We start from the raw sequence: 27,666 nt of genomic DNA on the forward strand, positions 1-27,666 counted from the left end.
CACTGATATGATTATTTTTGGGGTCGCGGGCTGAAAAGTTTGGGAACCCCTGTTCTAAAGCAGTGTTTCTCAACTGGTGGGTCGCTGGAACATTTTCAGTGGGTCGCGGAGTGTGTGGTCAAAAAAAAAAACAACAAAAGTAAAAATTTGTACTCATTTTGCTTATACCGGACTTTTATTTTGTAATGCGTGTGCGACAACCGTATTGTTTTACATGTGAAATTTAATTTAAGTGTCGCAACAAATTTGCAGAATCGCAAGTATGACCCAGAATATGTAAAGTATGAATATATATATTGACGACAAAAAAAACTTAAAGCCTCAGTGTGATATGTAGTGAGGTGCTCTCACAAGAGAGCATGAAACCTTCTAAATTAAAACAACATTTAGAAACCAGAAAACATGTTTTATTAACAGTTTATTATTAACTGTATTTGTCGTGTTTACTTTGTAATATTTCGATAATTTGATCCATTTTGTTAAAAGACAGCAATAAAATATTGTTTATTTGTAAGTCTTGGTGAATTTCTTATGATGTATCTGTCAATACATGTTTATGTTAACAAATAAATACAAATTAATTATAATTCCTAAAATTGTATTATAGTTTCTAAAAATTTGGGTCGCGGCTTGATGACATTTAAAAATGTGGGTCCCATGGCTAAACCAGTTGAGAACCCCTGTTCTAAAGCATACAAATACCATAATATGTTTCAGATATTTAAGAAAGATGCTACGTGAACATTCTTGTTTATCTGAAAAACAATGCCAAAGTCAGATATTCTGCTTCGAAAATGTGCGTTACGTGCCAGAACATCTGTCTTTGTTTTGGTGCTTTTCTTCTGCCCAATGCCAGTTTAGTCAATTATAGTTCAGCACCCCGGGTTGCCTTGATGGAAAGCAGCGTATTGTGGCGAGTCAGAGGGAAAACACATACACAAATGTTGGTGTTACAAACAGGTCCCCGGAGGGTGATTTGTTTACAAAGTGAAATACGTGAAATGAGATGGATGCGGTGCTCTTCAATGTGTAGGTGCTCTGTTGCTCCGGTGGAGAAGGTGAGGTTGAGTGAGAGTTCTGGTGAAGGATCGGTCAACTGCTGGAGTCCGCTATAGGGGAGAGACACAGATGTTAGCGCAGAGAGTCATTAAATCAAATGAAGCTCGTCTTCCTCGTGTTTGGGGTTTGCTTATATTTGTGTCTCCTTATGAGCTCCAGCTGGGACCGATCCGCTCTGATGAGGTGACAGCTGGGGTGAATCCGGGACCAAGGCGACGTGGCATCGGTATACTCGCCACATTATTTAATTCAGAGAGGCTCTCAAAGCATGCGCCCATGACCGAAATGCGACCTCCGGTGGACAGTAACAGACTCCAAAATGAGATGCAGATTCAGAGTTCCACAATAAAATCAAATAATATAAATATTAGAAACGTAAACATTACGTGAGCAGGTTACAATGTAACCTTGTGTCCTATCATCAAGCTACGTGACGAGATTTGCAGTGATAAGCAATTGAGCAGTTTGCATCAGTCTCCACTGCCAAAATGTACCAAAGGTAACCAAAGGTGCTTCACTCTCGCGTTTGTCCATTTCTGAAAGGATTGGATGTCAGAAGCACTTCAATAATTGCATGCAGGTTGTTATCATCAGCTCAAGAAGTTCGTTATTTCAAATATAGACGTGCTGCAAACTCTCGAAAGTGAAACCGCTCACGCTTTAGACGGCCTCGTAAATAACAGGACACAGCAGATTCTGCTTTTTTTTTTTTTTTTGGCTTTGTGGCTTTCTATCAAGACGTCGACAATGTTGGTTCGACCACGGCTCTTTATTAGATGTATACATTATTACGATGTAATGTCTAGGCTGTGTATTCAAAAATGGCGCTTCCTTTGTTTTTATTCTCCTGGCTTGTGCATGTGCTAGTGACGCTACTTTCCTTTGGAAAGGGTACCCAAAAAGTGGTTATAATAATAACAATAATAATAATAATTCCTTAAATTTAATATAGCGCTTTTCTGGACACTCAGTGCGCTTTACACATTGGGAGGGAATCTCCTCATCTACCACTAGTGTGCAGCATCTACCCGGATGACGCAATGGCAGCCATATTGTGCCAGACCGCACACCACACACCAGCTGATTGATGGAGAGGAGAGAGTGATGAAGACAATTATGATATGGGGATGGTTAAGGCCATGATGGACAGAGGCCAGTGGGCAAGCCAGGATGCCTATTTTTCTTTTTCAAAGGACATCCCGGGATTTTTAACAACCACAGAGAGTCAGGACCTCGATTTAACGTCTCACCTGAAAGATGGCGCTCACTAGGCAGTATCGAGTCTCCTTATTATACTGGGGCGTTACGACCCAAACAGACCACAGGTTAAGTGCCGCCTGTTAAGTGCCACTTCCGGCAGCAACCTAGTTTTCCCATGTGGTCTCCCATCGAGGTACTGACCAGGCGCAGCCCTGCTCAGCTTCAGTGGGTGACCATGTGAGAGTTGCAGAGAGCTAGCTGCCGGCTGGTACGATTCGCTTTTTGCTACCTTTTGACAGTGGAAACGACCATAAAAGCGTACTGTACCATACCACTCAGTGGAAACGGGCTATAAATGTGTCTGGAAAAGTATTCAAAGGCTTTTATTTTCATAAACAGCATGAATGTGAATGCGACTGTATGTTCTGATTGGCTGGAGTAGACGTCTCAGGTCAGCGCATCCTAAACATAAACATGTTCGTTCTGGCAAATTATCAGTAGTGTTAAAACTTCTTTTTCCAGGATAATTGACGGAATGAATTTCCTGGTATTTTTTAAAAAGGCCTGTTCACACATGATCCCTTTCCAGAAAATTGCTGGTAATTTTCTGGAAAAGTCTGAAATGTGTGAAAGGGGCTAATTACTTGCCGACTTAATCTGACTTGCCTAGTTAGCCTAGTTAAGCCTTTAAATGTCACTTTAAGCTGAATACTAGTATCCTCAAAATATATATATAGTCAAATATTATGTACTGTCATCATGGCAAAGATATTACAAATCAGTCATCAGAAATTAGTTATTAACTCTTTTATGTTTAGAAATGGTGATGCGGTGGCGCAGTAGGTAGTGCGCTCGCCTCACAGCATGAAGGTTGCTGGTTCAAGCCTCGGCTAGCTCAGTTGGCGTTTCTGTGTGGAGTTTGCATGTTTTCCCTGTGTTCACGTGGGTTTCCTCCGGGTGCTCCGATTTCCCCCACAGTCCAAAGACATGTAGTACAGGTGAATTTATGTAGGCTAAATTGCCTGTAGTGTATGAGTGTGTATGGATGTTTCCCAGAGATTGTTTGCAGCTGGAAGGGCATCCGCTGCATAAAACATGTGCTGGATAAGTTGGCGGTTCATTGCGCTGTGGCGACCCCAGATTAATAAAGGGACTTAGCCAAAAAGAAAATGAATGAATGTTAAGAAATCATTCATTCATATATTCATTTATTTTCTTTTCGGCTTAGTCCCTTTAATAAACCGGGGTCGCCACTACGGACAATTTAGCCTACCCAATTCACCTGTACCGTATGTCTTTGGACTAGGGGAAACCGGAGCACCCAGAGGAAACCCACGCGAACGCAGGGAGAACATGCAAACAGAAACGCCAACTGACCCAGCAACCTTCTTGTCTGTAGTGAGGCGACAGCACTACCTACTGCACCACTGCAGCGCCATATGTTAAGAAATGTGTAGAAAAAGTAATGTCTTTCCGTTAAACAGAAATTGGAGGAAAATACAGGGGGATAATAATTCAGGAGGGCTAATAACTTTGAATAACTTTTCAACTGTATATTGTATGTACACAAACACCATAACTCGCTGAAAACCGTCTTGATACAGTGTCATGTTCATACGTTGTCTGTAAAAATAATATGTGAAATACAACGCCAAGTGTTGCTCTCAAATAACTCATCACAGTGCGCTGAGCTTGAATATACTGAGGTGCAAATTAAATTTGAGAGGCGTGAAAAAGAAAAAAAAAACAAATGTGAGCAACGAGAATGGGCTCCTGTGGGTTAAAAAAATGTTGTAAGCAAATAAATGCTGAGTTTTTTTCTATTACTTTACTGTGCTGTACGAGTCAAAGATCTGCACTTCTACACAAGCTATATTTTCTGTTTTCATTCATGCTCTACAGTGTGTCCATAACTCCATGTCATGAATATTACATGCTAGCTTGTTCTCTCGTGAGACACATCTGTTGTTTGTAGTGAATTGATTAGTTTGAGATACTAGAGGTGTGAGGCTAAATCAATAGGCTCGTGTTGTGCTACTCTTTTGTCATTCATGCCTAGTGTTACATTTTGATTTCTTTTATTTTTGATGCTAATTCTTGAGTTAATCTGAATGTTGCACCAAATCATGTCGTTTGTTGTGCGAAGGTTACTTTTCAAAGTATTTGGACCGCCGATGTTTAGAGATGTCTAGTGTAGAGGCTGGCACAGCACTACCTATTTTTTATTTTTTTATTTTTTTGATTATTGCATTATGATTGTATCAAATGATGATATTTTACCTTTGTCATAGACCCAGATGTTTGTCATAGACCCAGATCTTTCATTTTAAATTAAGTGTTGTTGTAAAATCATTTAAATATATTTTATTTTATGTAGTTCAGTTTAATACAATTTTATTTTTAATTATTTTATTTTTATTTAATTTAAATTTAAATTGTATTTTATTTTTATTTATTTTTTATTTAAATTAAATTAATTTAAATTGTATTCATTTTTTTGTTTACTTTACTTTATATTTTATTTTTGAAAGTGTTGTTTTATAATAATTTAAACATATTTCATTTTGTTTTATTTTAATGAATTAAACTTTATTTATTAAGTTTATTTTTATTTAATTACAATTATTTAATTTAATTTTAATTTATTTTATTGATCTCATAACCATCTATAAAACTAGGAACCTGATTATTCATATATAGAAAACAGACCACAGATGTCTAGAAACTAGTACATCATTACCTTTTTTTTAAATTGTTGCATTATGATCGTATTAAATGATGATATTTTACCATTGTCATAGACCCAGATCTTTCATTTTAAAATATTAAAGTGTTGTAAAATCATTTAAACATTTTTTATTTTGTTTAATAATTTAATTTTAAATTGGTTTTATTTTATTTAGTATAATTACATTTTTGTTTTCTTTTCTTTTATTTTATAAACAAGAAACATGATTATTCATGTATAGAAATCAGACCACAGATGTCTAGAAACTAGTATAGCACTTACATTTTTAAAATTATGGCATCATGATTATATCAAATGATGTTATTTCACCATTGTCATAGACCCAGATCTTTCATTTTAAAATATAAAAGTGTTGTTGTAAAATCATTTAAACATTTTTTGTTTTTTATTATATTTAATTTAATTTTTAATTTGTTATATTTTATTTAGTATAATTAAATTTAATTAAATTAAATTTTATTTTATAAACAAGGAACATGATTATTCATATATAAAAAATTAGACCACAGATATCTAGAAGCTAGTACAGCACTACCTGTTTTGTTTATTATTGCTTTGTGATCGTATTAAATGATGATATTTTAGGATTGTCATAGGCTGAGATCTTTCATTTTTAAATGTGAAAGTGTTGTTGTATAATCATTTACACATAATTTATTTTGTTTTGTTTTATTGTATTTAATTGTATTTTTTTAATTAATATATTTATTAGTATTGATCCCATAACCATCTATAGATTTAGAAATCATATCCATACTAAGGCTAGTACACTCCTTTTTTTATTGCAATATGATCATATCAAATGATGATATTTAACCATTGTCATAGTCCCAGACCTTTCATTTTAAAATGTAAAAATAAAATGGATAAAATGGATTTAAAATGTAACCTTGTTTTATAATCATTCATTTTATTTTTGGCTTAGTCCCTTTATTAATCAGGGATCACCACAGCAGAATGAACCGCCAACTTATCCAGCACAAGTTTTACGCAGCAGATGCCCTTCCAGCTCAACCCATCACTGGGAAACATCTATACACACACATTCACACACATACTCTTCGGACAATTTAGCTTACCCAATTCACCTATAGCGCACGTATATGGACTTGTGGGGGAAACCGGAGCACCCGGAGGGAACCCACGAGAACACGGAGAGAACATGCAAACTCCACACAGAAATGCAAACTGACCCAGCCGAGGCTTGAACCAGCCACCTTCTTGTTATGAGGCAGTCGTGCTCCCCACTGCACCACCGTACAGCCTTGTTTTATAATCATTTCCAAATGTAATTTTATAAATATATAATATTTATACTATGTTTATATTATGCAGTTTATTTATGTAGTTTAATGTTTTTATTTTATTCTGTTTAAATTAATAAAATTTTATCTTAATTTTGTTTTTAATTTTGTTTTTAATTTTACATTTAATTTAATTTATTTGATTTTATTTTATTGCTGGCTAAAATTTAAAACAAAACTAAACTAAACTAAAATAATTTTGTTATATTTCCTGAAACAAAGCAAAACCTCAATTCCAATTTTTACCAGGTGGTACATTTAGCAAAATATACATGGAAATTAATTAATGGAAATAAATAATAGTTTTTTGTATTTTTTAATACATTTTTTGCCTATTTAAATTCATGCATTTCACATACACTATTAGCCATGTATTCCTAAAGCAAGTTGCCCTTTTGTGCCCTAAAATATTTATTTATGTTGACAGTTATCGACATATATAATTGTTGACATATATATATTTGAATTTGAATTTATTGTATGGGATAGCCCCTTGAGATGAATCATCTCATTTTCGAGGGGGTGCCTAAAAAGTTCACAAATCAAACGGAGTACAACACATCATAAAGTACATACACTTGACAAGACAACTAAACAAACAAACAAACAAGCAGCACACTCCACCTGAAACACTTCCCACAATCCGAAGCCTAAATAAGCAACAACATATAATCAAAAGTACAAACAATTTGACATGCAAATAAATAATAAACATACTATATATATATATATATATACACACACACAATATCAAATATATATATATATATATATATATATGTATATATATATATATATATATATATATATATATATATATATATATATATATATATATATATATATACACACAATATCAAATATATATATATATATATATATATATATATATATATATATATATATATATATATATATATATATATATATATATATATATATACATATATATCCACAACTAAATATGACTTTTTTTTTTTTGTGTCTTGCTTCTAAAAGTCCAGAAATATTGAATGAACATTCATTTAATTTTGCCCCAACAATTGTTCTGTCTTATTAAACCAAGATCCAAGGCAATTTCCAAGAGAAGCCTTTTTATTTTTTAGATTGTTCTTCAAACCCTAACTCAATTAATCAATCCTAAAATGTCGGTTTGTGCATTTGAATCAACTCACATTCATTCATGTCTAATCCAACTACCAATTTTAGTAGCTCATACACTTCAAATTCAATTCGTTGCCAGATGCATCTTGTTTTGCTCTGCTCTTTTCAGTCAAGCAGACAGACCTCATTCCCCTCTTGATATTGTTTCAGGATCAACACTATTTCATCTCTATTCTGTCACCCCCTCCAGCTGTTGAGAGTAATTGATTAAAAGCGTCTATCCTCGTCCCTCTGTGCGCTTCACATCTCTCTTTCTCTCTGTGTGTGAGTGTTTGGTCTGGGTGTCTGCAGATGAATAATAATGTTTAGCCAATCCTTCTCTCTCTCAGGCTGGTGATGTACATTGAAAGAGACGTCCGAAAGGCCACGCCAGGAAAAGAGCAACAAAGCGGCAATGAATACCTGTCAAAATGCCTGACCCTCTTCATCCGTCACACCGTGCGCGAACTGCCAGCCATCCTGGGTAAATCAATCACAATACACCACCCCAAAAAAAAAAGGAAAAAAGGGAACGCAATGAATTCACTTGAGAAGTGAAATGGGCAAAACAAAGCGGGGGGAAGATGTAATTTGATTGGCCTCTCTTTAATTACCTTTCTGATTGAATACGTGAGCAGGCATCACAGGTATCGACCTGTTCCTCCGTGTTCATTTGGGAATCAACGCAGCTCTCCCTATAAGACTAGCTTCAGTCCTACATAAAATGAGAAGTGAGCAAGTTCAGGGTTATGGATGGGACATTTGCCGTAAAAATCCTATTAGAGGAAATTAAGCATGCATTATAGATGTTACCAAAAAAGTATGCGAGTTTACAGTACACTACCTGACAAAAAGAACAACAAATAATAACTTGACTTCTAGTTGATCATTTGGTATCAGAAGTGGCTTATATGAAAGGCAAAGGCCTTTAAATTATGCTTATTTTAGCAAAATAAAATATGATCATGCCTTGATTTTTAATGATTTAATGTGAGATTGACAGGCGGATTAGTGCAGCGGCAGCAGTAATGCGGTCGATGTACCGGTCCGTTGTGGTAAAGAAAGAGCTGAGCCGAAAGGCAAAGCTTTCGATTTACCGGTCAATCTACGTTCCTACTCTCACCTATGATCATGAGCTTTGGGTCATGACCGAAAGGAAAAGATCTCGGATACATGCGGCTGAAATGAGTTTTCTTTGTAGGGTGGCAGGGTGCACCCTTACCGTACGTTCACACCGAAAGCGGCGAGAGCGTCAAAGTAGCCGGAAGTCATTCATTTTCAATGAGAGCCGGCGGCGATAAGCGGCGAGGAGCAGCACGGCGCGTCTTCGCCGGCGTGAGCGTCGAGGAGAGTTGAAATGAAGTTAACTTTATGGTAATGAGCTATGGCGCGGTTCGGCGGCAAGCAATCAGAATGAAGACGTCCACCGCTTGATAGCAGTTCAGAGAACACAGACCTGTGAACTTTGGTTCCGACCACAGTTGTTCACAATGGTTTGATTATTGCGGTTGCTGGATTTCCAATTATTTAAAAATTTTTCCTACAGGAACATGCATTAAATAAGTTACTGGCGAGTTACTGATGTTCATTAATGATATATAAATTTATCTTAAAAAAGCGGGAATCTCACGCGATGTGACAGTACAAAACAGTATAGCTGCTTCAGGATATTTCAGACATATGGACACATATTGGATAAATAGAGCAAAGCCACATCACACGCAACTTGATCTTCCATTGTTGTATGAATTTGATAAGAAGTGCGCAACATTTTCACGCTAGAAACATGTTCTATGCAGGAATGTAACTGATTTGCTGCAACGGCTCCTTTAAATATGAGATCAATGTAGCGAGTTTTGACGCTCTCGCCGCAGGAGCTGAAGGCAGAGAGCGTTGTCGCCAGGGCAGCCAGAGCGACCTTGGATGCTCTCGCCGCTTTCGGTGTGAACGTACGGTTATAGTAGGGTGAGGAGCTCAGTCACCCTGGGGGAGCTCGAGGTAGAGCCGCAGCTCCTTCACATCGAGAGAAGTCAGCTGAGGTGGCTCGGGCATCCAGGACGCCTCCCTAGGGAAGTGTTTCAGGCATGTCCCACTGAGAGGAGGCCTCGAAGAAGACCCAGGACACGCTGGAGGTGCTATGTCTCTCGGCTGGCCTGGGAACGTCTCGGGATCCCCCCGGAGGAGCTAGAGGAAGTGTCTAGGGACAGGGAAGTCTGGGGTTCTCTCCTAAGACTGCTGCCCCCGCGACCCGGCCCCGGATAAGCGGATGAAAATGATGATGATAATAAACAGCAAATGTATTTTTTGAGTGTACACTGTAAAATTGCTGGGTTCCACAGAACTCCTTCATGTCCAAAATGTGCAAGAAATCTGTGGCAATAAAAAAAAAGTGAATTACAATATTTTGAGACATTTGCTAGATTTTTTGTTAAATTCAGCAATCACGGAAATCCTTTTGAGTCTGTGATATACTGTGATACAGTATCTGATTTTGAAAAGGGGTAGGGGCTACTCTATGTCCTGTTTCAGTTAATTAAAAAAGCACATGTAACGAAAGTGCAAATTAAGAATTGTGAACCAAATCCCCTAACAAGAGACTTTTTTTTAAAGGAACTGTTATCTATTTATAATTAACCATAAAGGTGAATACAGTTTTATTTTTTAGCCCCCTGTATATTTTTTGCGGAAATACAAGTTTTTTTAAATCATGTTTCTAAGCATAATAATTTCAATAATTCATTTCTGACAACTGATTTATTTACAGTACAGTTATTTATAGTACATAATATTTGACTAGATATTTTTAAGACTTCTTTACAACTTAAAGTGACATTTAAATGCTTCACTGGGTTAATTACTTTAATTAGGCAAGCTAGCATAATTCGGCAATTCATTATATAATGATGTTTTGTTCTGTAGACTTATCTAAAAATATTGCTTATAATATTGACCTTAAAAGGGTTTAAAAAAATTAAAAACTGCTTTTATTCTATCCGAAATAAAGCAAATAAGATTTTCTCCAGAAGAAAAAGTATTATTAGAAATACTGTGAAAATTTCCTTGCTCTGTTAAACATCATTTAGGAAATATTTCAAAAAGTTAGGCTAACAATTTAGATTTGAACTGTATATTAGCATACTGTTATTAACATGTAAATTGTTTAATTTCTATTGTATTTCATGTATTTCATTTGTATCAACCAGCAAAGCACAAACAAAACATCAGCTCATGATCGTGAGAGTTTGTTTGTGATTGGCTGATTTCTCACAGACTGTGTTTTTGTGGTCTCCCTAGATGACATCCTGTCCGTGTTAGGCAGTATTGTGGGACGGAAGCACCCCTCGCCCACACAGTCCCGTCAGCTGAAGCAGAGCCTCCCCATGATGGCTGTGGTGCTGCATCTGCTCACCTCACAGGTGTGTGTGTGTCTGTGTCAGGACTTACTATATTTACCTTTTTCACTAAGTTATTTAGGCTTTTTCGATCTCTAGGGGATGGTGCAGCTTGGGGAAGGGAAATAAAATAACTTGTGCGGACCTACCTTGTGGTGCAATAGATAATATATCATATTTTAAATAACACGTTTAAAGTCAGGGTCATGGTTTTGCTGATTCTCTAACATTCAATTGTTCATTCATTCGTTTGTGTATTCTTCACTCCATTTGTTTAATTAAAGCAAAGTACACAAGCCAAATTAAATGGCATGTGTAAAGTGATTTGCATAAACGCTGATGATAAATCTTTACAGAAACTAGTATATATGTAGTGTATACATATATACATATATAGTGTACATACTATGTAGTGAATACAGTGCTCTGCATGAAACCATATATAATTCTTTTGTTTTGCTTTTTATTTAGTCTTATTATTGTTTGACAGTCATTTGAATATTTATAATACACTACCTGACAAGTCAAATGTTTTTAGAACAACAAATAATAACTACACTTCTAGTTGATCGTTTGGTATCAGAAGTGGCTTATATGAAAGGCAAAGGCCTCTAGATTACACCTAATTTACCAAAATAAAATATGATCATGCCTTGATTTTTAATTATTTAATTAGGACAGTACGGTCTGACTTTGTTTAGACAAGAGTCTTGTCACTTAACAGAAATATTGTCCAGTATAGAATATAAAGTCATGGTGTAGTGGAAAAAGAAGGACTATTGTGTATGACTCCCATGAGCTTGGAGGACTGCATCCATACATCTCTGCAATGACTCACATCACTTATTAATAAAGTCATCTGGAACGGCAAAGAAAGCATTCTTGCAGGACTCCCAGAGTTCATCAAGATTCTTTGGATTCATCTTCAATGCCTCCTCCTTCATCTTACCCCAGACATGCTCTATAATGTTCATGTCTGGTGACTGGGCTGGCCAATACTGGAGCACCTTGCTTTCAGGAGCTTTGATGTAGAGGCTGAAGTATGAGAAGTAGCGCTATCCTGCGTAATGTAATAGGCAGCACAAATGTCTCGATACCTCAGGCTGTTGAAGTTGCCATCCACTCTACAGATCCTTTGCATGCCTCCATACTGAATGTAACTCCAAACCATGATTTTTTTAACCAAACTTGACTGATTTCTGTGAGAATCTTGGGTCCATGCGGGTCCAATAGGTCTTCTGCAGTATGTGTGATGATGATTGGGCTGCAGTTTAACAGATGATTCATCAAATCTACCCTCTGCCACTTTTCCAAGTGATCAACTAGAAGTCAAGTTATTATTTGCTGCTCTTACAACTGGGATTGACGACAAGACTTTTGTCAGTTAGTGTATTTACCTTGTAAAGAACATGCGTTTCTGTTGAGCTTATAACTACAAAGGTCTATCATTTAGTTCAGTCACTGCTGAAAATGTCATGGTTTGTTGAGCTTTTGTATCTGATGTATTTATGTACATCGACTGTCTTTATTACAGTCGGGATTTTTACAGTCATGGAAAAACAGGAAAAGTCAGGGGATTTTGGACAAAAAAAAGTTTTGGAAAAGTTATTGAAATGTATTGAACACATGTATATTCACATTATTGAATTGCTCAGGTATAAGTTTTCACAATATTCAGCAGAGTGACAAAATCTTGATGGTTCTGTGGGTCTCGTCTATAAAAGCTGAGCATTATTTTGTATTTTCTATTCAAGTGAGGTGATTGGTTGGGTCGTTCCACTGCTTGATTTTCTTTCTCTGAAAGCATTTAAGAGTCTCCTTGGCTGTGTTTTGGATCATTGTCTTGCTGAAATGTCCACCCTGGTTTCATCTTCATCATCCTGATAATGTAGATGTTGGACTGAAGCAGCCAATATTAATTTATAATGAGGAAGAGCAGAGGTTTTGCTGAAGAACTACTGAGAGATTCCAGCTGCTGTCTGGGCTTTCACTGCCTTTCTACACCTGTATTTCTTCGTGTGTTTAATACTTTCCCTGTGTCATTTCGTTATATTGCACATGTAGCGCACTCACCGCCTGATGAGGGACAATAATGTTAATAAAAACACAGGAAACACGGAGCTGCTGCTGCTTTACGTCAGAGTCTGTGTTAAATGAATGCACTTAAAAGTATACTTTCACATTGTAGAACAACATATGTAAACATCTTCACGGATATTATATATATATATATATATATATATATATATATATATATATATATATATATATATATATATATATATATATATATATATATATATATATCACAAAATATTTACATACAGATTCCCTGCACATTACTGTTATAAATTACTATAAAGTCATTATATGATTCTTCCTAAATAAACTATTCACAGTTTAATTTTCCTATAACACACACAAAGCCATATTACCAACCTACACACACACACACACACATATATATATATATATACATTGTAACCAACTATGGGAAAAAATAGCACTTTGTGACCTTATAATTACTTTTGTAACAATAGTCCCTTTGTTAGTTGTTATGTTGATACATATAATATACATTCACTTTATCGTTTCTTCAGTTGACATTTAAATCATCACTGTTGCTGTTGGAATTACAGTGCAGAGCGTATATATATATACAATTAATACAAACTCTTACATATATTAATAAACACTATCAAGTTAATTTAATAGATTACACTTGTTGCTTTCATATCTCTAATGTATATTCAACAGATTTTGATAACGATTTCAATATTTCATACCTGATGAGGTAAGATAATGTTAATAAAAACACAGGAAACACGGAGCTGCTGCTGCTTCACGTCAGAGTCTGTGTATTGTTTGAGCAGCAAGCCCCTCCCCCTTATTAGGTATGCAGCCCACAGGCAGAAGTAGCCAATCAGAAAAATGTAAATTGTTGCACCACTTTACATTAATTTACAATATTTATTTTCTATTTTCTACTTAATAAAACGAAAGTATACAGACTAGAAAGACAAATTAACTTTGATTTTCAATTTCTAATCATTTGTAACCACTTCACACATAACTTTGTTTGTAAACTTTCTTTGCATATATGATTTTCTTTAGTTGTTACCAACATCAAATGTGAATTTCAAGTCACCGGCACCTTTAGAAACACGTTTTCTAAAAAAATGGTGACGTGTTCAGTACTTATTTCTCCCGCTGTACATGTAAGTCATTGTGTAACTACAAAAATCAACTTTTGAAGCCTCATCCTCCTCTCACTTCACTAAACATCTTCATCTGCACAGAAAATAAAAAAGGATGCGGCGTATACCTGCCTGTCACGCACCGTCTGTAATCACTGTCTGTGTCAGAATGAAATGATCTATTAAAGAGCTTTCCGGTTCAGCTTCAACAGACACACGCACACATACACACACAGAGATTATTACCAGTTGCCAAACAGTGCAAAATTGGATTTGCTTCTGACACACTCAGTCACGCCAAAATTAATATGAAGGGATCTGCTGTTCTCAGAGAAAGATGTTTGTCATTGCGTTGAGTTGATGAGGCTCTCTGCTGATTAAATAGACTTTTTTACATTGGGCCAGGATTTGCCATGGAGACTCGCTTGGCAGATTGAGTCGTCTCATTTTGAAGGGGTCGGAGCTGATAGAGCTGTCTGTCTGATAGTTCCACTGTCATTAACTCTTCTGAGGAGGAGACACTGATGTCCATTAACACAGAGCTGCAGTGGGCGGCTTAGAGTGGCGAATAGGCAGCTCTTTTTGATTGTTTGTGTGTCTGTCTGCTTTTTAATGGTCCTCACAGTGAGTTGCCAGCCTCAGACAGCACATCACCCACAGAACCGTTCCGTCCGCTGGCCGCCAACTGCATATTGCGCTCAAACATAGGAAATATCTCCTCCAAATGACCAGCATCAGTCTTAATGGCTGACCACATTTCTAGGAGACAAGGTTGTTTGGCTCATTCAGTGAGCAAATGAGGTAACACTATACAATACGTTGGTATTAGTTCATTCATTTATTTTCCTTTGGCTTATTCCTTTATTATTCAGGTGTCGCCACAGCGGAATGAACTGTCAACTATTCTGGCATATGTTTTACACAGTGCATGTGTAACCCCACCGGTCCTACACCACCCAACCTGCTTCGAGCAGGTATCGAACCGGCGACCTTCCGCATGAGAGTCGGTTGCTCTAACAAGGAGGCTAAAGACCATGGCCTCTAGCGTCTGTCGCTAGAGCTCCTTTAGAGGTCAGAGGAGTGAGGTTTACCTGCACAGCACACACTAGCTGGCCTCTGTTACACTCACCCCCCTAAACCTCACTCCCATCCGGGTCACGGCACCAATGTAACCCCACCGGTCCTACGCCACCCAACCCGCTTCGAGCTGGTATCGAACCAGCGACCTTCCGCATGGGAATCGGGTGCTCTACCAAGGAGGCTAAAAACCATGGCCTCTAGCGTCTGTCCCTAGAGCACCTTTAGAGGTCAGAGGAGTGAGGTTTACCTGCACAGCACACACTAGCTGGCCTCCGTTACACATGCACTTCCAGCTGCAACCCAGTACTTCGAAACACCCATATACTCTTACATTCACACACTCGTACACTTTAGTCATTTTAGTTCCATCCAATTCACCTACAGCGCATGTCTTTGGGTTGTGGGGGCAACAAGAGCACCTGGAGGAAACACATGTCAACATGGGGAGAACATTTAAACTCCACACAGAAATGGCACCTGGCACAGCTGGGACTCAAACCAGCAACCTTCTTGCTGTGAGGTGACTGTGCTTACCACTGTAGGGATGGTATACAGTTTAACCCAAAGAACGACCAGTTTGTCAGAAGAAGAAGAGCCGGAGTCAGAGATTCAAAAAAAAAATTCAAGTTCACTGAAGATAGTTTGTAGTTTCAGAAGCCAGCTTCAACAATTGCAGTGAGTTCCTAGGCCGCTCTGCCTACAATCACCATTCATTCATTTTCCTGTCAGTTAGTCCCTTTATAAATCCGGGGTCGCCACAGGGGAATGAACCGCCAACTTATCCAGCAAGTTTTCACGCAGCGGATGCCCTTCCAGCTGCAACCCATCTCTGGGAAACATCCACACACACTCATACACTATAGACAATTTAGCCTACCCAATTCACCTGTACCGCATGTCTTTGGACTGTGGGGGAAACCGGAGCACCCGGAGGAAACCAACGCAAAGGCAGGGAGAACATGCAAACTCCACACAGAAACGCCAACTGAGCCGAGGTTCGAACCAGCGACCTTCTTGCTGTGAGGCGACAGCACTACCTACTGCGCCACTGCCTCGCCCCTACAATCACCAATCTATAACAATTATACTCTCACACAACGTCATCAACTGCGTCATACATATAGGTGTTCTAACCTGATTGGTTAAAACACAGATAGACTGGGAAAACATCCTAGTTTGTCCATACAATTCTGAACAATATCTTAAGCATAAACGTCAGACATCCACTAGACTGTTTAGAGCTGACTCCAGACCTAGAAACGGATCCACAATCAAATAGAACTCACACACACACACACACACACACACACACACACACACACACACACACACACACACACACACACTTAAAGTATAATCTGTTTCTTATCCAAGGCTGAGTGTACTCTCTGCCGCCTTTATCAAAACTGGTTAAAAACTGGTATAATCCACATTCAGGCAGTTATATCCTTAATACACAAAGTCTATCTAGAATAAAAAGTAGAATTACTTTAAAAGAATTAACCATAAAATAGCAAAATCACTTTAAACATTTTAGATAGTGTTAACTCATAGAACTAACAATAGAAACTGTTGTTTCTCAGCCCTCAGTTCCTCTCAAGGTCTTCGAGACCTCTGACCTAGTTTGGTGGCTCCTGAAAGTAGTTATAAAGAGACAAGCACATGCACTGAACATTCTTATATTAAGCACTGTGTTAGCTTATTCATTAGTTTAAATGAATTTAAAGGTAATTACTCATTCAAATAATCAAATAATTATATTTAATCAAAACAAATTCTGACAGGATGATGAAAAGGATAAAGTTGGTCCATGATGAGACGGATTGGAAAGCAGAAACTCGAATCCTTCACCACTGAGCCATCGTGCCGCCTGATATAAGTTAATGTTGGTCAACCAAAATAATATGTAATTCTTTGTAGGTTAAGAATAAATAACACAAGTAATAATTGATTAGAGTTTGTTGAAATATAAGAAAATAAGGCATACGCAAAGTAGAGATGCAGCTAGAATGTGAAGCAAGTACCATCTCAATACTGTAATATTGTAATTATATATACATTAGTATATATATATATATATATATATATATATATATATATATATATATATATATATATATATATATATATATATACAGTATATATAAATATGTGTGTGTGTGTGTATGTGTATATATATATATATATATATATATATATATATATATATATATATATATATATATATATATATATATGTATATATATATATGTATATATATGTATATATATATATATATATATATATATATATATATATATATATATATATATATATATATATATATATATATATATATATAACTTATATATTATAAGTAATTCCACATTTAAACACGTTTCTCTTTTGTAGTTATTAATGTATTTTTTGTCAGGCCTCTGTTTTCCATAACCTTATTTTTGAGCTAGTAATATAACTGCGAGGCATTGATAGCAGACTAACGCAAGTATTAATACATTTCTTAATTAGAAAAATGCTGATAAAGCATGTATATCTTCAAGAAAATACCTTAATTGACTTGGTTGAGAGAAATATAATGTAGGTTTTAAGTTGGCAACTATTTTATTCACAAAATATGTCAGAGCAGCAGGAGAACATGTCTGTGCATGTGTGATTCCATCATATACTGTATTATGAGTCCTGATCGGGAGGTTGTATTCCGATCGAGCCTGAAATCGTGTGATCGGCCCGATTTTTCAATCATATGATCGGATCTGGACATCCCTACTTTAAGCTGAATACTAGTATCTTGAAAAGTGTCTAGTAAAATATGATGCACTACCATCATGGTAAAATAAATCAGTTATAAGAAATGAGTTATTAAAACTATTATGTTTAGAAATATAAAAATACCAGAGATTTAATCATTCAGGATAGCTTATAATTCTGACCTCAACTCTATGTAACAACATGTTTTAAATAATGAAACACTTTTGCTCACCAAATAATTCCGCTGTGTTAGATTTCACAGCTGTGATGGCGTGATACAATTATTTTTAAAATCTTCAAAATAGTCTAAAATGTCCAAGCTTGTGTCAGTCATCCGACCCCTTCCTGCCTCAGTGGGTGGTTCTTGGCTAGAAAAAGCTGCCGTGTGGGCTAGACTTCTTGCCTATAGTCAAAAGTCTGGCTCCACAACACCGATGCGTGTGTATATTCTGATATTAAGAAAAGCGCTGCAGGGCAAAGCTGCTTGTCTTCCCAGTAGCAGGTTGGTCTGCATCTGTGAGACTCGGCTGGCCTCTGATGCCCCAGAGCCCCGTGTGCGTGATCTCCTCGTCGTGCTCTTGTAGGCCTGTGTGTTTGTGCATCCATACATACATTGATGTGAAGAGCCTCTCTGTGGTCTCATCTGTCTCTCTGGCCTGTTGCTTCGCTGACAGCCAACACACTCGTCAGTCACAGAGGTCAGATCCGGTGTGTGCTTCTCCGAGACCAGAGCGGATAAGAGCTCAATACCTCACTGTCCGGGACCGTGACCTCTGACCCGCATCATTACGGTCCTGCAGCACAAACATAAACCTCCTCATTCTCACATCAACGCTGCAGTCCCCCAGAGAGGAGCAGCACATCACTGTATTACACTCTCTCTCTTTTTTTATTAAGTGGAACGCACTGGAATTGAGTGTGTCAGAGCTCAGCAGTGTGTTTCACTCATGTGTGCAACTGAACGTAGATGAGTGTGAACTGGAAGATGGATATACACTACCTGACAAAACAAATAATAGTAAATAATAGTTAAATAAAATAAAAAATAATAGTTTTAGGAACAACAAATAATAACTTGACTTCTAGTTGATCATTTGGTATCAGGAGTTGCTTATATGAAAGGCAAAGGCCTCTAGATTACGGAATGGCAAAAAAAGTGTTCTTGCAGGACTCCCAGAGTTTATCAAGATTCTTGGGATTCATCTTTAATGCCTCCTCCTTCATCTTACCCCAGACAGGCTCAATAATGTTCATACCTGGGTATTGGGCTGGTCAATTCTGAAGCACCTTGAACTTCTTTGCATTCAGGAGCTTTGATGTGGAGGCTGAAGTATGAGAAGGAGCGCTATCCTGATGAAGAATTCGCCCTCTCCTTTGGTTTGTATTGTAACGGGCAGCACAAATGTCTTGATATCTCTGGCTGTTGATGTTGCCATCCACTATGCAGATCTCTCGCAAACCTCCATACTGAATGTAACCCCAAACCCTGATTTTTTCTCCACCGAGCTTGACTGATTTCTATGAGAATCTTGGCACCATGCGGGTTCCAAAAGGGCTTCTGCAGTATTTGTGACGACTTTCTGCCACTTTTCTAAGTGATCAACTAGAAGTCAAGTTATTATTTGTTGTTCTTACAGCTGGAACCGACAACAAGACTTTTGTCAGGTAGTGTAGATGAAAAAGAGTTAATGTGGATTGTTAAAAAAACAAAGTTTTATGAATTTTAAGGTCTTAAAATTTTAAATCTCGATTGGCGTACTGCACGTCTTATTTTATAACGATTCTTCATATCACTCCAAATCCCAAATGACGTGTTCATGTTAATTCTGAGAGATTTCTGTTTTACCATTGAAAATATCTTCAAAATAAAAGTATATATAGATTTTGTATGCTAAGGACTTCAAATGTAGTTGAAACCCTTTTGCAATTGTTAGAAAAGTTCAAAAGGTCACCTTTCTGCCCTAAAACTTTGTCGTAGAGACTTGAAACTTTGACAGATGGTACTGTAGTACCCACCCATTTACAATGTCAGAAAGGTTTCTTCCATTCCTCCTTTCCGGGGAAAGTTTAGACAATTGTAAGAGCCCACACATTTTGGGGCCCCTAGAGTTATTATTAGGGGCCCACGACTGCCCCAACACCCCCCACCACCCCTGCTGTCTTCACTTTCACTTGTGAAAGGTTATCAGAGGGCCCGTGGTGGCCAGCGGCACCCCTGCCTAAGGTTGTGGCACACTGAATCCGAAATATTTGTCTGCACGTTATAAAAAAAATTTAACTCCAAGTTTTGTCAATAGTATTGACACAGTGCCTCCGAAAAATTTGTCTGTCATAAAAAATTTGAGCCAATTCAAGTGTGTCAAGTTTGTGTCGAGCCATTTTCATTGACAAAATGAGGGAGAAAAAGTGTTTTCATTCAGAAGTCTAGAATTTGTAAAATATATAGACAAATAAAAGAATTTGTAAATTGTGTCATTAAGTTTGTTGCTAATGCTAGTTGAAGTTCCTTTGTGAACGGTATTATGATGTTCCACAGCTGTCAGGACTGTTTAATCCTCTGTTTGCTGAGTGTAACTTAAAGCTGAAGATCTTTGCCCGAACCCAACGGGACCCGATTAATTTCTATCATGTTAGACGAGGTAGGGTCTTGGCTTGCGCAGTAAATGAACAGTCATGTGATGCATTTTGATTAGCACGAAAAAGTAATCAATCGTTTGTTACAACATTAAAATCCCTCCCTGCAAAGGTGAAATAAAAGATGACAGAAGTTAAAAAGAGCGAATTTTGACTGCGGTCAGGCTAGCCGCCAGTCGGTTTTTCGACGGTTATTCATACACTGCGTATTACAGTAGAGCGCTAAACAGCAATGTATGTACAGCAAGCTGACAGGGAAGATGACGACGTCACATGCTACATCGAAACTGCTGTCATGGAAAATGAAATGGATGTTCTTGGCTGGTAGAAGAACAAACAATCCTACACAAAACTTGCAAAATTAGCCAGATCAGAACTATGCATCTAGAGTTATTTTAATTCTTTGTTCCAACTTCCAAGTAGCCTAAAGCCTATGTTTGTTCCAAATAAATTATGATAAAACATAAAAACGACTCATTCTTGAAAAAAGGCAAAATAGCATGTGCATGTATGTGCATGTGCATATTTGAAAAATATCGGGCTGTAAAGCTGTCAATCAAAATGTACCAGTCGGGCTCGAGTCGAATTTTGTCAGGCTCAGGCCCGATTACAGCTCTAGTGTAACCACAGATAAAAAGACACTGGAGCATTTTAAAGCCGTGAAGATCACTCATATGTCAGCTGATCTTGTCTGCTTTAAACTTACACTCGGTGAGTTCGGTGAACCGATGCCCTTCACAGCCAATCGCAATCATTTCTGTTGAGCATGTGAACACGATAGCAAATCAACAGTGTTTAAGAACGTGCTCAACAGCGCTCAAAAGTTATCAGAAAATAAAAGTTTTTAAAATCTCAGTACTGAGTGGTTTCGGATCCCAGTATAAAAGTATTTCAGTAACACTACAATAGATTAGTCAGTACTGAAGCGAAATCCGGAGCTAATCTAACAAAATAACTTAGAATGGCTGTCCAAAAATGTTTTTTTTTTTTTTTTTTGCAATATTTCGCATTAACTTAAATGCATAATATTTCAATTTCCAAAGATATTTAGTGAATACAATATTGTTTTAATAATTATATCTGTTAAAAGAAATCTATTTTGTCAAAATATATTACCTATATTCACTGAGAAATAGATATCTTATTGGTATTTTGGTTGCACAACAGACAGTTTATAGCTTGTGGTCTTTATATGGTACACCCTACAAGGTAAAGTAAAAAAAAAAATAAGGTGATTTTACTTGTGAATGTCTTTCTGCATCACTATATTAATGCAAAACAGCTCATTTGCACATGTATATACCCCTTCAGATTGGGAGAAGGAGAAAAAGGAAGAAGAAGCACCAAGTCCTGCGTCTCTTACTTTTAGTCATAATGGTGGATGATGGAAAAAAATGTCGTCTGACAGAACCGTAGAGCTTTATAACGTTTTTTCTTAAGCCGGCTCTACATTTGAAGATTTGTGCTGTCCTCTACAATCGCTGCTTGTCAGATTGTACAGTACAATGTGTCCCGCAATGAGATCTTGAGTAAAGCCCACGGCACACTTTAACGGTGACATTTCTCAGTGACATTAACGTTCTTATGTCAGGCTGTTACGTTACGCATCGTCGCTGGGATTTTAGGCACAATTGACAGAGGAAATGCGGCCCAAAATTCCTGAACCTGCCAGAGAGATTCATCGCAAAGGCAATTTATCGGCCGTCGGTGAGCATGATACATTAATAGATCCGGTACTGCCGATTTTGCAGAGCGATGAAACAAAATCTGCAGCGTGCGTTCGGCTGTCTTCAAGACAACCGCAGAACTTCATAGCCGTGAATGCTCAAGACTGACAGTTTCTGGAGGAGCTCAAATGGAATAGGGCTCAATAGTGAATAGCGGTGTTGTACCCTGTTAGTGAAGCATCTTTTAGACCTGAATGTTTCCTATCTGTGTCTGTTTGCTTTGGCAGATCTTCCGACCGCAGGTGGTGACTGAGGCCTTTCTCATCAAGTTTGGGAAACTCCTGGTGAGTCGTTTGTCTCCGTTTAGTCATTTATTTGTTATCAGACTTGTAAATATGTTCACACTGTAATGCAATGCACCAGCCACAATATTATCCAACCATTAAATACACTGTAAAAAGTGATTTGTTTTTTACTTTAAAAAGAGAGTAAACTTGTTGACTTAACTTAAAAAAGTGAGTTAAAAAACTGTAATTTGGAACTTTTAAGTTGATTAAGGTGCAGGTGTAAAGGTGATTGTCTTCAGAAACCTTTTTTCATTGCTGGTTGAAAGACGCTTCACATTAAAATAGTAATGATTAAAGTAAATGATCTAATTGTATTTATATTATAGGTGGGCTTAGATTATTATTATTTTTATTTTATTTCAATTAATCTCACTGTAATCTTGGAATGAATCTAGATTTATATAGTTTAAAATGGCTCATTTGAATTCTGCAGTAGGCATTTAGAATATGTGTTCTACCCAAATAATGACTAAATATAAGTCTTTGACAATGGGTTTCTCAAGCCAGGTGGCGCATTAGACCAGGGGCTCATCTCCTGTTTCCAAAATGCATCACAAACTGCTTAAGAAACTGTTCTATGATTATTGGTGATGAAAATAAACACTGTACAATAAGATTTACTTGCGTTTACTAGCTTTTTATTTAGTTAAACATGAATTTTGATCTGTAGGCCTGCCTACATAAGCTCCAAACAGCGATTTTATTTATTTATTTATTTTTATTATTATTATTTTTAGATTACCTTAAAGTCATAACTGAACTAAACAGAAATTGAATTAAGACATGTGGTGTATGCATATATTAGTGGCATTACTGAAGTAAACACTGCAATCAAACTATAACCGTCATGTCGGACTTTTCGTCATACTTTCCAACAAGATCCACACATGCGACTGTCAATAAAGGACCGCCCGCACACACACACACACACACACATCGTGAAATGAGGAAGTTTTTTTCTTGCGTTATTAAATTCCATAACACTCTCACCAGTCCTTACTCCTTATTTGTGTCTAATACCCCAGTTTGTCACAGGGGCATGAATGAAATGTTCATGAGTGAATGTGAAAGTGCTGAACTTCAGTTAAAGGGGTCGATCACACCGAACACGCATCTGCGTTCCAAAAACGCGAGGCGCACCTCACTGCCTTTTTGTTGACAAGAAAAAAAGAGCCTGGTGCACTTTTTTATTTCGCTAGGCAATGACTAAATCAGCTGGGTATTGTTTGCGAGTGTTGCTGTTGATATTAATATCATTTTAATAAGTAATAATATTGTGATATTCATGATTTGTGAAGTCATACAGCTCTGGGTAACCCTCAACAGCAACCACAAGTGTCTCCTTTATCTTCAAAAGTCTCCATTGTTGTCTTGACAACACAAACATTGCAGGCACCTCAACAGAAACCCCGCCTCTGCTTTCCTTTGATTGGACAATGAACAAGACGCGAGTGACGTAGCCTGCTTTTTCCGCTCAGAGTTGGCTTTTTTCAACTGAGAGCGCATGGCGTGCAAGGGCAAAAACGAAAAGCGCAGGAGGTGGTTAAAACACAAGGCATGCAGGGTGCATAAGCAGCGTGCAAAACGCTTGCGGCCGTTATTAAACCATTTAAAAGAGGCGCCTCTCAACGCATAATGCGCTCGGTGTGATCGGCCCCAAAGTCACCCAAAATTACAGGAAACTCTTCACATAAAAGATATGATTACAGATGTCCATGCAAGCATAGTCAGTAGTGTCTTGGAAGTAAGTGAAAGCTCCAGAAGGGCATCCTGCTGATTTGATTCAGAAGAGCACTTTTTTGTCAGACGGCTCACCGGTCAGGTATACATCCGCGACTAAAAGTGGTGTTAGTGAGGCCAGCAGGGGGCGCCAAACCTGCGGTCTGTGTGGGTCCTAATGCCCCAGTATAGTGACAGGGACTCTATACTGCTCAGTGAGCGCAGTCTTTCGGATAAACCGAGGTCTCTGTGGTCGTTAAAAATCCTAGGATGTCCTTCGAAAAAGAGAAGGGGTTTCACCCCGGCATCCTGGCCAATTCTGCCCACTGGCCTCTGTCCATCATGGCCTCCTAACATCCCCATATCATAATTGGCTTCATCACTCTGTCTCCTCTCCACCAATCAGCTGGTGTGTGGTGTGCGGTCGGGTGCAAAATGGCTGCCATCACATCATCCAGGTGGATGCTGCACACTGGTGGTGGATGAGGAGATTCCCCCCTATGTGTAAAGAACGCTATATAAATGTAAGAAATTATTATTATTATTATTATTATTATTATTACAATTGAATATAATAATTTAAGAAACTTGGAATTTCAGGATAGTCTTAAATTCTATTAACGTTAAACGTCAGTCTAGCAGGAGGTAAATATATGTGTGTGTAATGTCTTTTTTCTTTTTTCTCTTGTGGAAAGAATCACATAACTTCCATTGACTCGAATGAGACGAGTTTGGGAAGTGCAATAGGTAGGTTTTACTTTTATTTACTTTTTTATTTCATTAATTAATTCATTCATTTATTTATTCATTAATTTATTATATATTATTAACTTTTCAACTATTTTTCTTTCTCATCCTCTTATTTAATCTATTCTTGCGTAAATTGTAAGGTAATATAATGTAGCTCTAGTTTTTTAGTTTTGTTTGTTAGATCAAATGCTGTTTTTCATCTATTACATATAAAATGAATTGCTGAAAGGTGAGATTACCATTTTATTCCTTCCTTAATTCTTTTTATGTTTTTGTTTTCTCCAAAACAGGCCAAGCGTCATCTGAGGAGCTGATCAGAAACACACTGTCAGCAGTGGAGGCCATTTCCCAGCATCCTGCTCTGCTCAGCCTCTACCCTTTCATTGTAAGCACAAGCACTGATGCACTTTTCATTTTGTGTCTTTCTCACAGTTGCTTCAAAATGATTTAAGCATTTACGTATAATGCGATTTGATTCAGCATATTTTCTTTTTTTTTTCTTATTAAATATCGAGTTTACGTTGAATTTGAATTATTAATTCGTTATTTAATCATTACTTTCTTTGAATTTTAAAGATTAACTTTGAATTGGAAGTTTATTTTTGTGTTTTTTTGTATTATTTTTTAATTAATTACTCTTTAATAGTAAAGCAAAGCAATTGTGTTAATAATAATTGTGTGCATTGTGTTAAAATTGTACAAAAAAAAAAAAAAGCTAAGTGCTTTAAAAGAATAACACACACACACACACACACACACACACACACACACAGATCTGTGTAATTTGAAGTGGACGTTGGACAACGTGCCGATCCAAACGCAGGTTTATTAAACAGAGCTGGTCAGGCAAGCAACGAAAATCGAGCAAAAGCTAAAGGAAATCAAGAGTTATGGTAGATAAAACAGGCAGATGATGAAAAGACAGGCAGCAAGCAACGTAAACAAACAGAACAAAGCAAGGTTCAAACACAGAAGGCAAGGCAAGGAAAACGCGTTGTAATGTTCACAAGCAGTATATTAAAAAAACAGTGTGTGTGTTTGGATAGTCCTTGTAATCAGTGTTTGAGCAGCATCAGCTGTTCAATGGAAATCAATAGAGACTTGGAGCAGGTGTGTGTGTTGCATGACAGGGCTTGGAGTTCATATGAGACAGGATTGTAGTCCTTGTAAATGTGAATGTTCTCCAGCGATCTATAAAGGTTAGATTGCTGGTGATCGTGACAATCAGGTACACGTAACAACAAAGTTCTTTCAATATCAGAAAATTTCAGTTTTGCTTTGTATTATATGTTGTTTAGTATTAGTCTATTGTACTTTGCGGGTTATTTTATTATATGGTTTGTGTTTTAATGTTACGTATTGATTTAGAATTTATTTGATTAAATTAACTGGTAGTATTAATTGCTTTAAATTCAGTCATCCAATAACTTTTAACATCCCTACTTAGTAAAGCATTTGGAAATAAAACACTTAAATGCTGGTAGATAAAACAGGATATTTAAGCAAAGCACATGTATTTACACAATAAAACGTATTGCATTTGCATTGACAACAAGCAGAATGCAGCTTGACTCACCACTGTAGTCTCTCATCAGGTTCATTTCGTAGTATGTTGGCCCGATTTAGCATGTATAATTGCCGTCGGCTGAAGAGAGCATTCTGATTTGTTATTCAGCAATGAATCTGACTGAGTGTGAGATCCAAAACTGAAGTGGCTTAGCAAGTAAACGATTCAAGTCAAGAAGAAACACAAAGAGGCTGGCTGTAATTTTGCTACATTTTTCAAATATTTCCAAATGATATGGATTTTCTGGTCTAGACATAAGCCAACGCAAGGCGACAACACAGTTGGGTTTTCTTTAGTGCCAGTTGTTTGTAGTGATCAATCGCTAAGGGTTTTTTGAAGGCCCATACCAATATTTTGGATAGCAGGGTGGCCGATATTTAGCCGATATAATTTATTTCATTTTAACTATTAATTGAATTTGAATTAAATTTAAATTTGATTTAATTGAAAGTAATTTGAAAATGGATTTAAAAATAAATGCATACTAAAACTTAAAAACATTAAGCACTCTCATTGATAAGCACATCTCATCCTTTATAACATGTTTGTCTTGTGCATATGAATCTGACATCTGACAGAATCTGTGATTCACTTACTAAGACAGGCCCTGTTGCTCTCTGCACCATAAAAATAAAAGTCCTACTTGAAAATATTGGTCAAACTTAGAAAATAGAATAAAAATCAGGTGATATTCGCTATAAAATGCCAAATATCGGCCGATATATCGACCGACCAATATTTGTTTGGTGTCCGCTTGGTGTGTCCTGGCCTTTTTCCACTTGCCTGCAATGTTTTCTAGAAGTTTCCCTGGGACTATTGTACTCACATTGCAATGTGTAATGCAGTGACGTTATTACAAGTGTGTGTAGTGAAAATGTTCTAAGAAAGTTGGTCTCTAAACTCTCCGTTTGGCCCCATGCAGCTGTGTTAAGGGCAAACTCAAAAACACAATAAATCAAGCTGTGTATCAGAGCAGCGAGGGCCACATTCACACGTCTAACCTGAGATCTCACATCCTCACGCTTGACGGAGCTACAACTGAGATCTGCACTCGCCTCTGCCCACAGCTATTACTCTCACAAACCCTCACAGCAACAGGAAATCACTGT

The 27,666-nt window shown here is 37.2% G+C and overlaps 1 protein-coding gene across 5 annotated transcripts in view; it reads left to right on the plus strand.

The window, feature by feature from the left end:
- ulk4 (unc-51 like kinase 4) overlaps positions 1-27,666 on the plus strand; it is a 278,515-nt gene that overhangs the window by 109,361 nt on the left and 141,488 nt on the right. For all 5 annotated transcript variants that reach the window (XM_068214079.2, XM_073925751.1, XM_068214078.2 and 2 more), the window contains 5 exons: positions 7,806-7,939; positions 10,750-10,871; positions 22,462-22,518; positions 24,936-24,987; positions 25,281-25,375. In XM_068214079.2, coding sequence (XP_068070180.2) covers positions 7,806-7,939; positions 10,750-10,871; positions 22,462-22,518; positions 24,936-24,987; positions 25,281-25,375 — 460 coding nt within the window. The remainder of the gene's footprint in view (positions 1-7,805; positions 7,940-10,749; positions 10,872-22,461; positions 22,519-24,935; positions 24,988-25,280; positions 25,376-27,666) is intronic.

This window comes from Danio rerio, chromosome 16 (assembly GCF_049306965.1).
Source record: "Danio rerio strain Tuebingen ecotype United States chromosome 16, GRCz12tu, whole genome shotgun sequence".
NCBI lineage: Eukaryota > Metazoa > Chordata > Actinopteri > Cypriniformes > Danionidae > Danio > Danio rerio.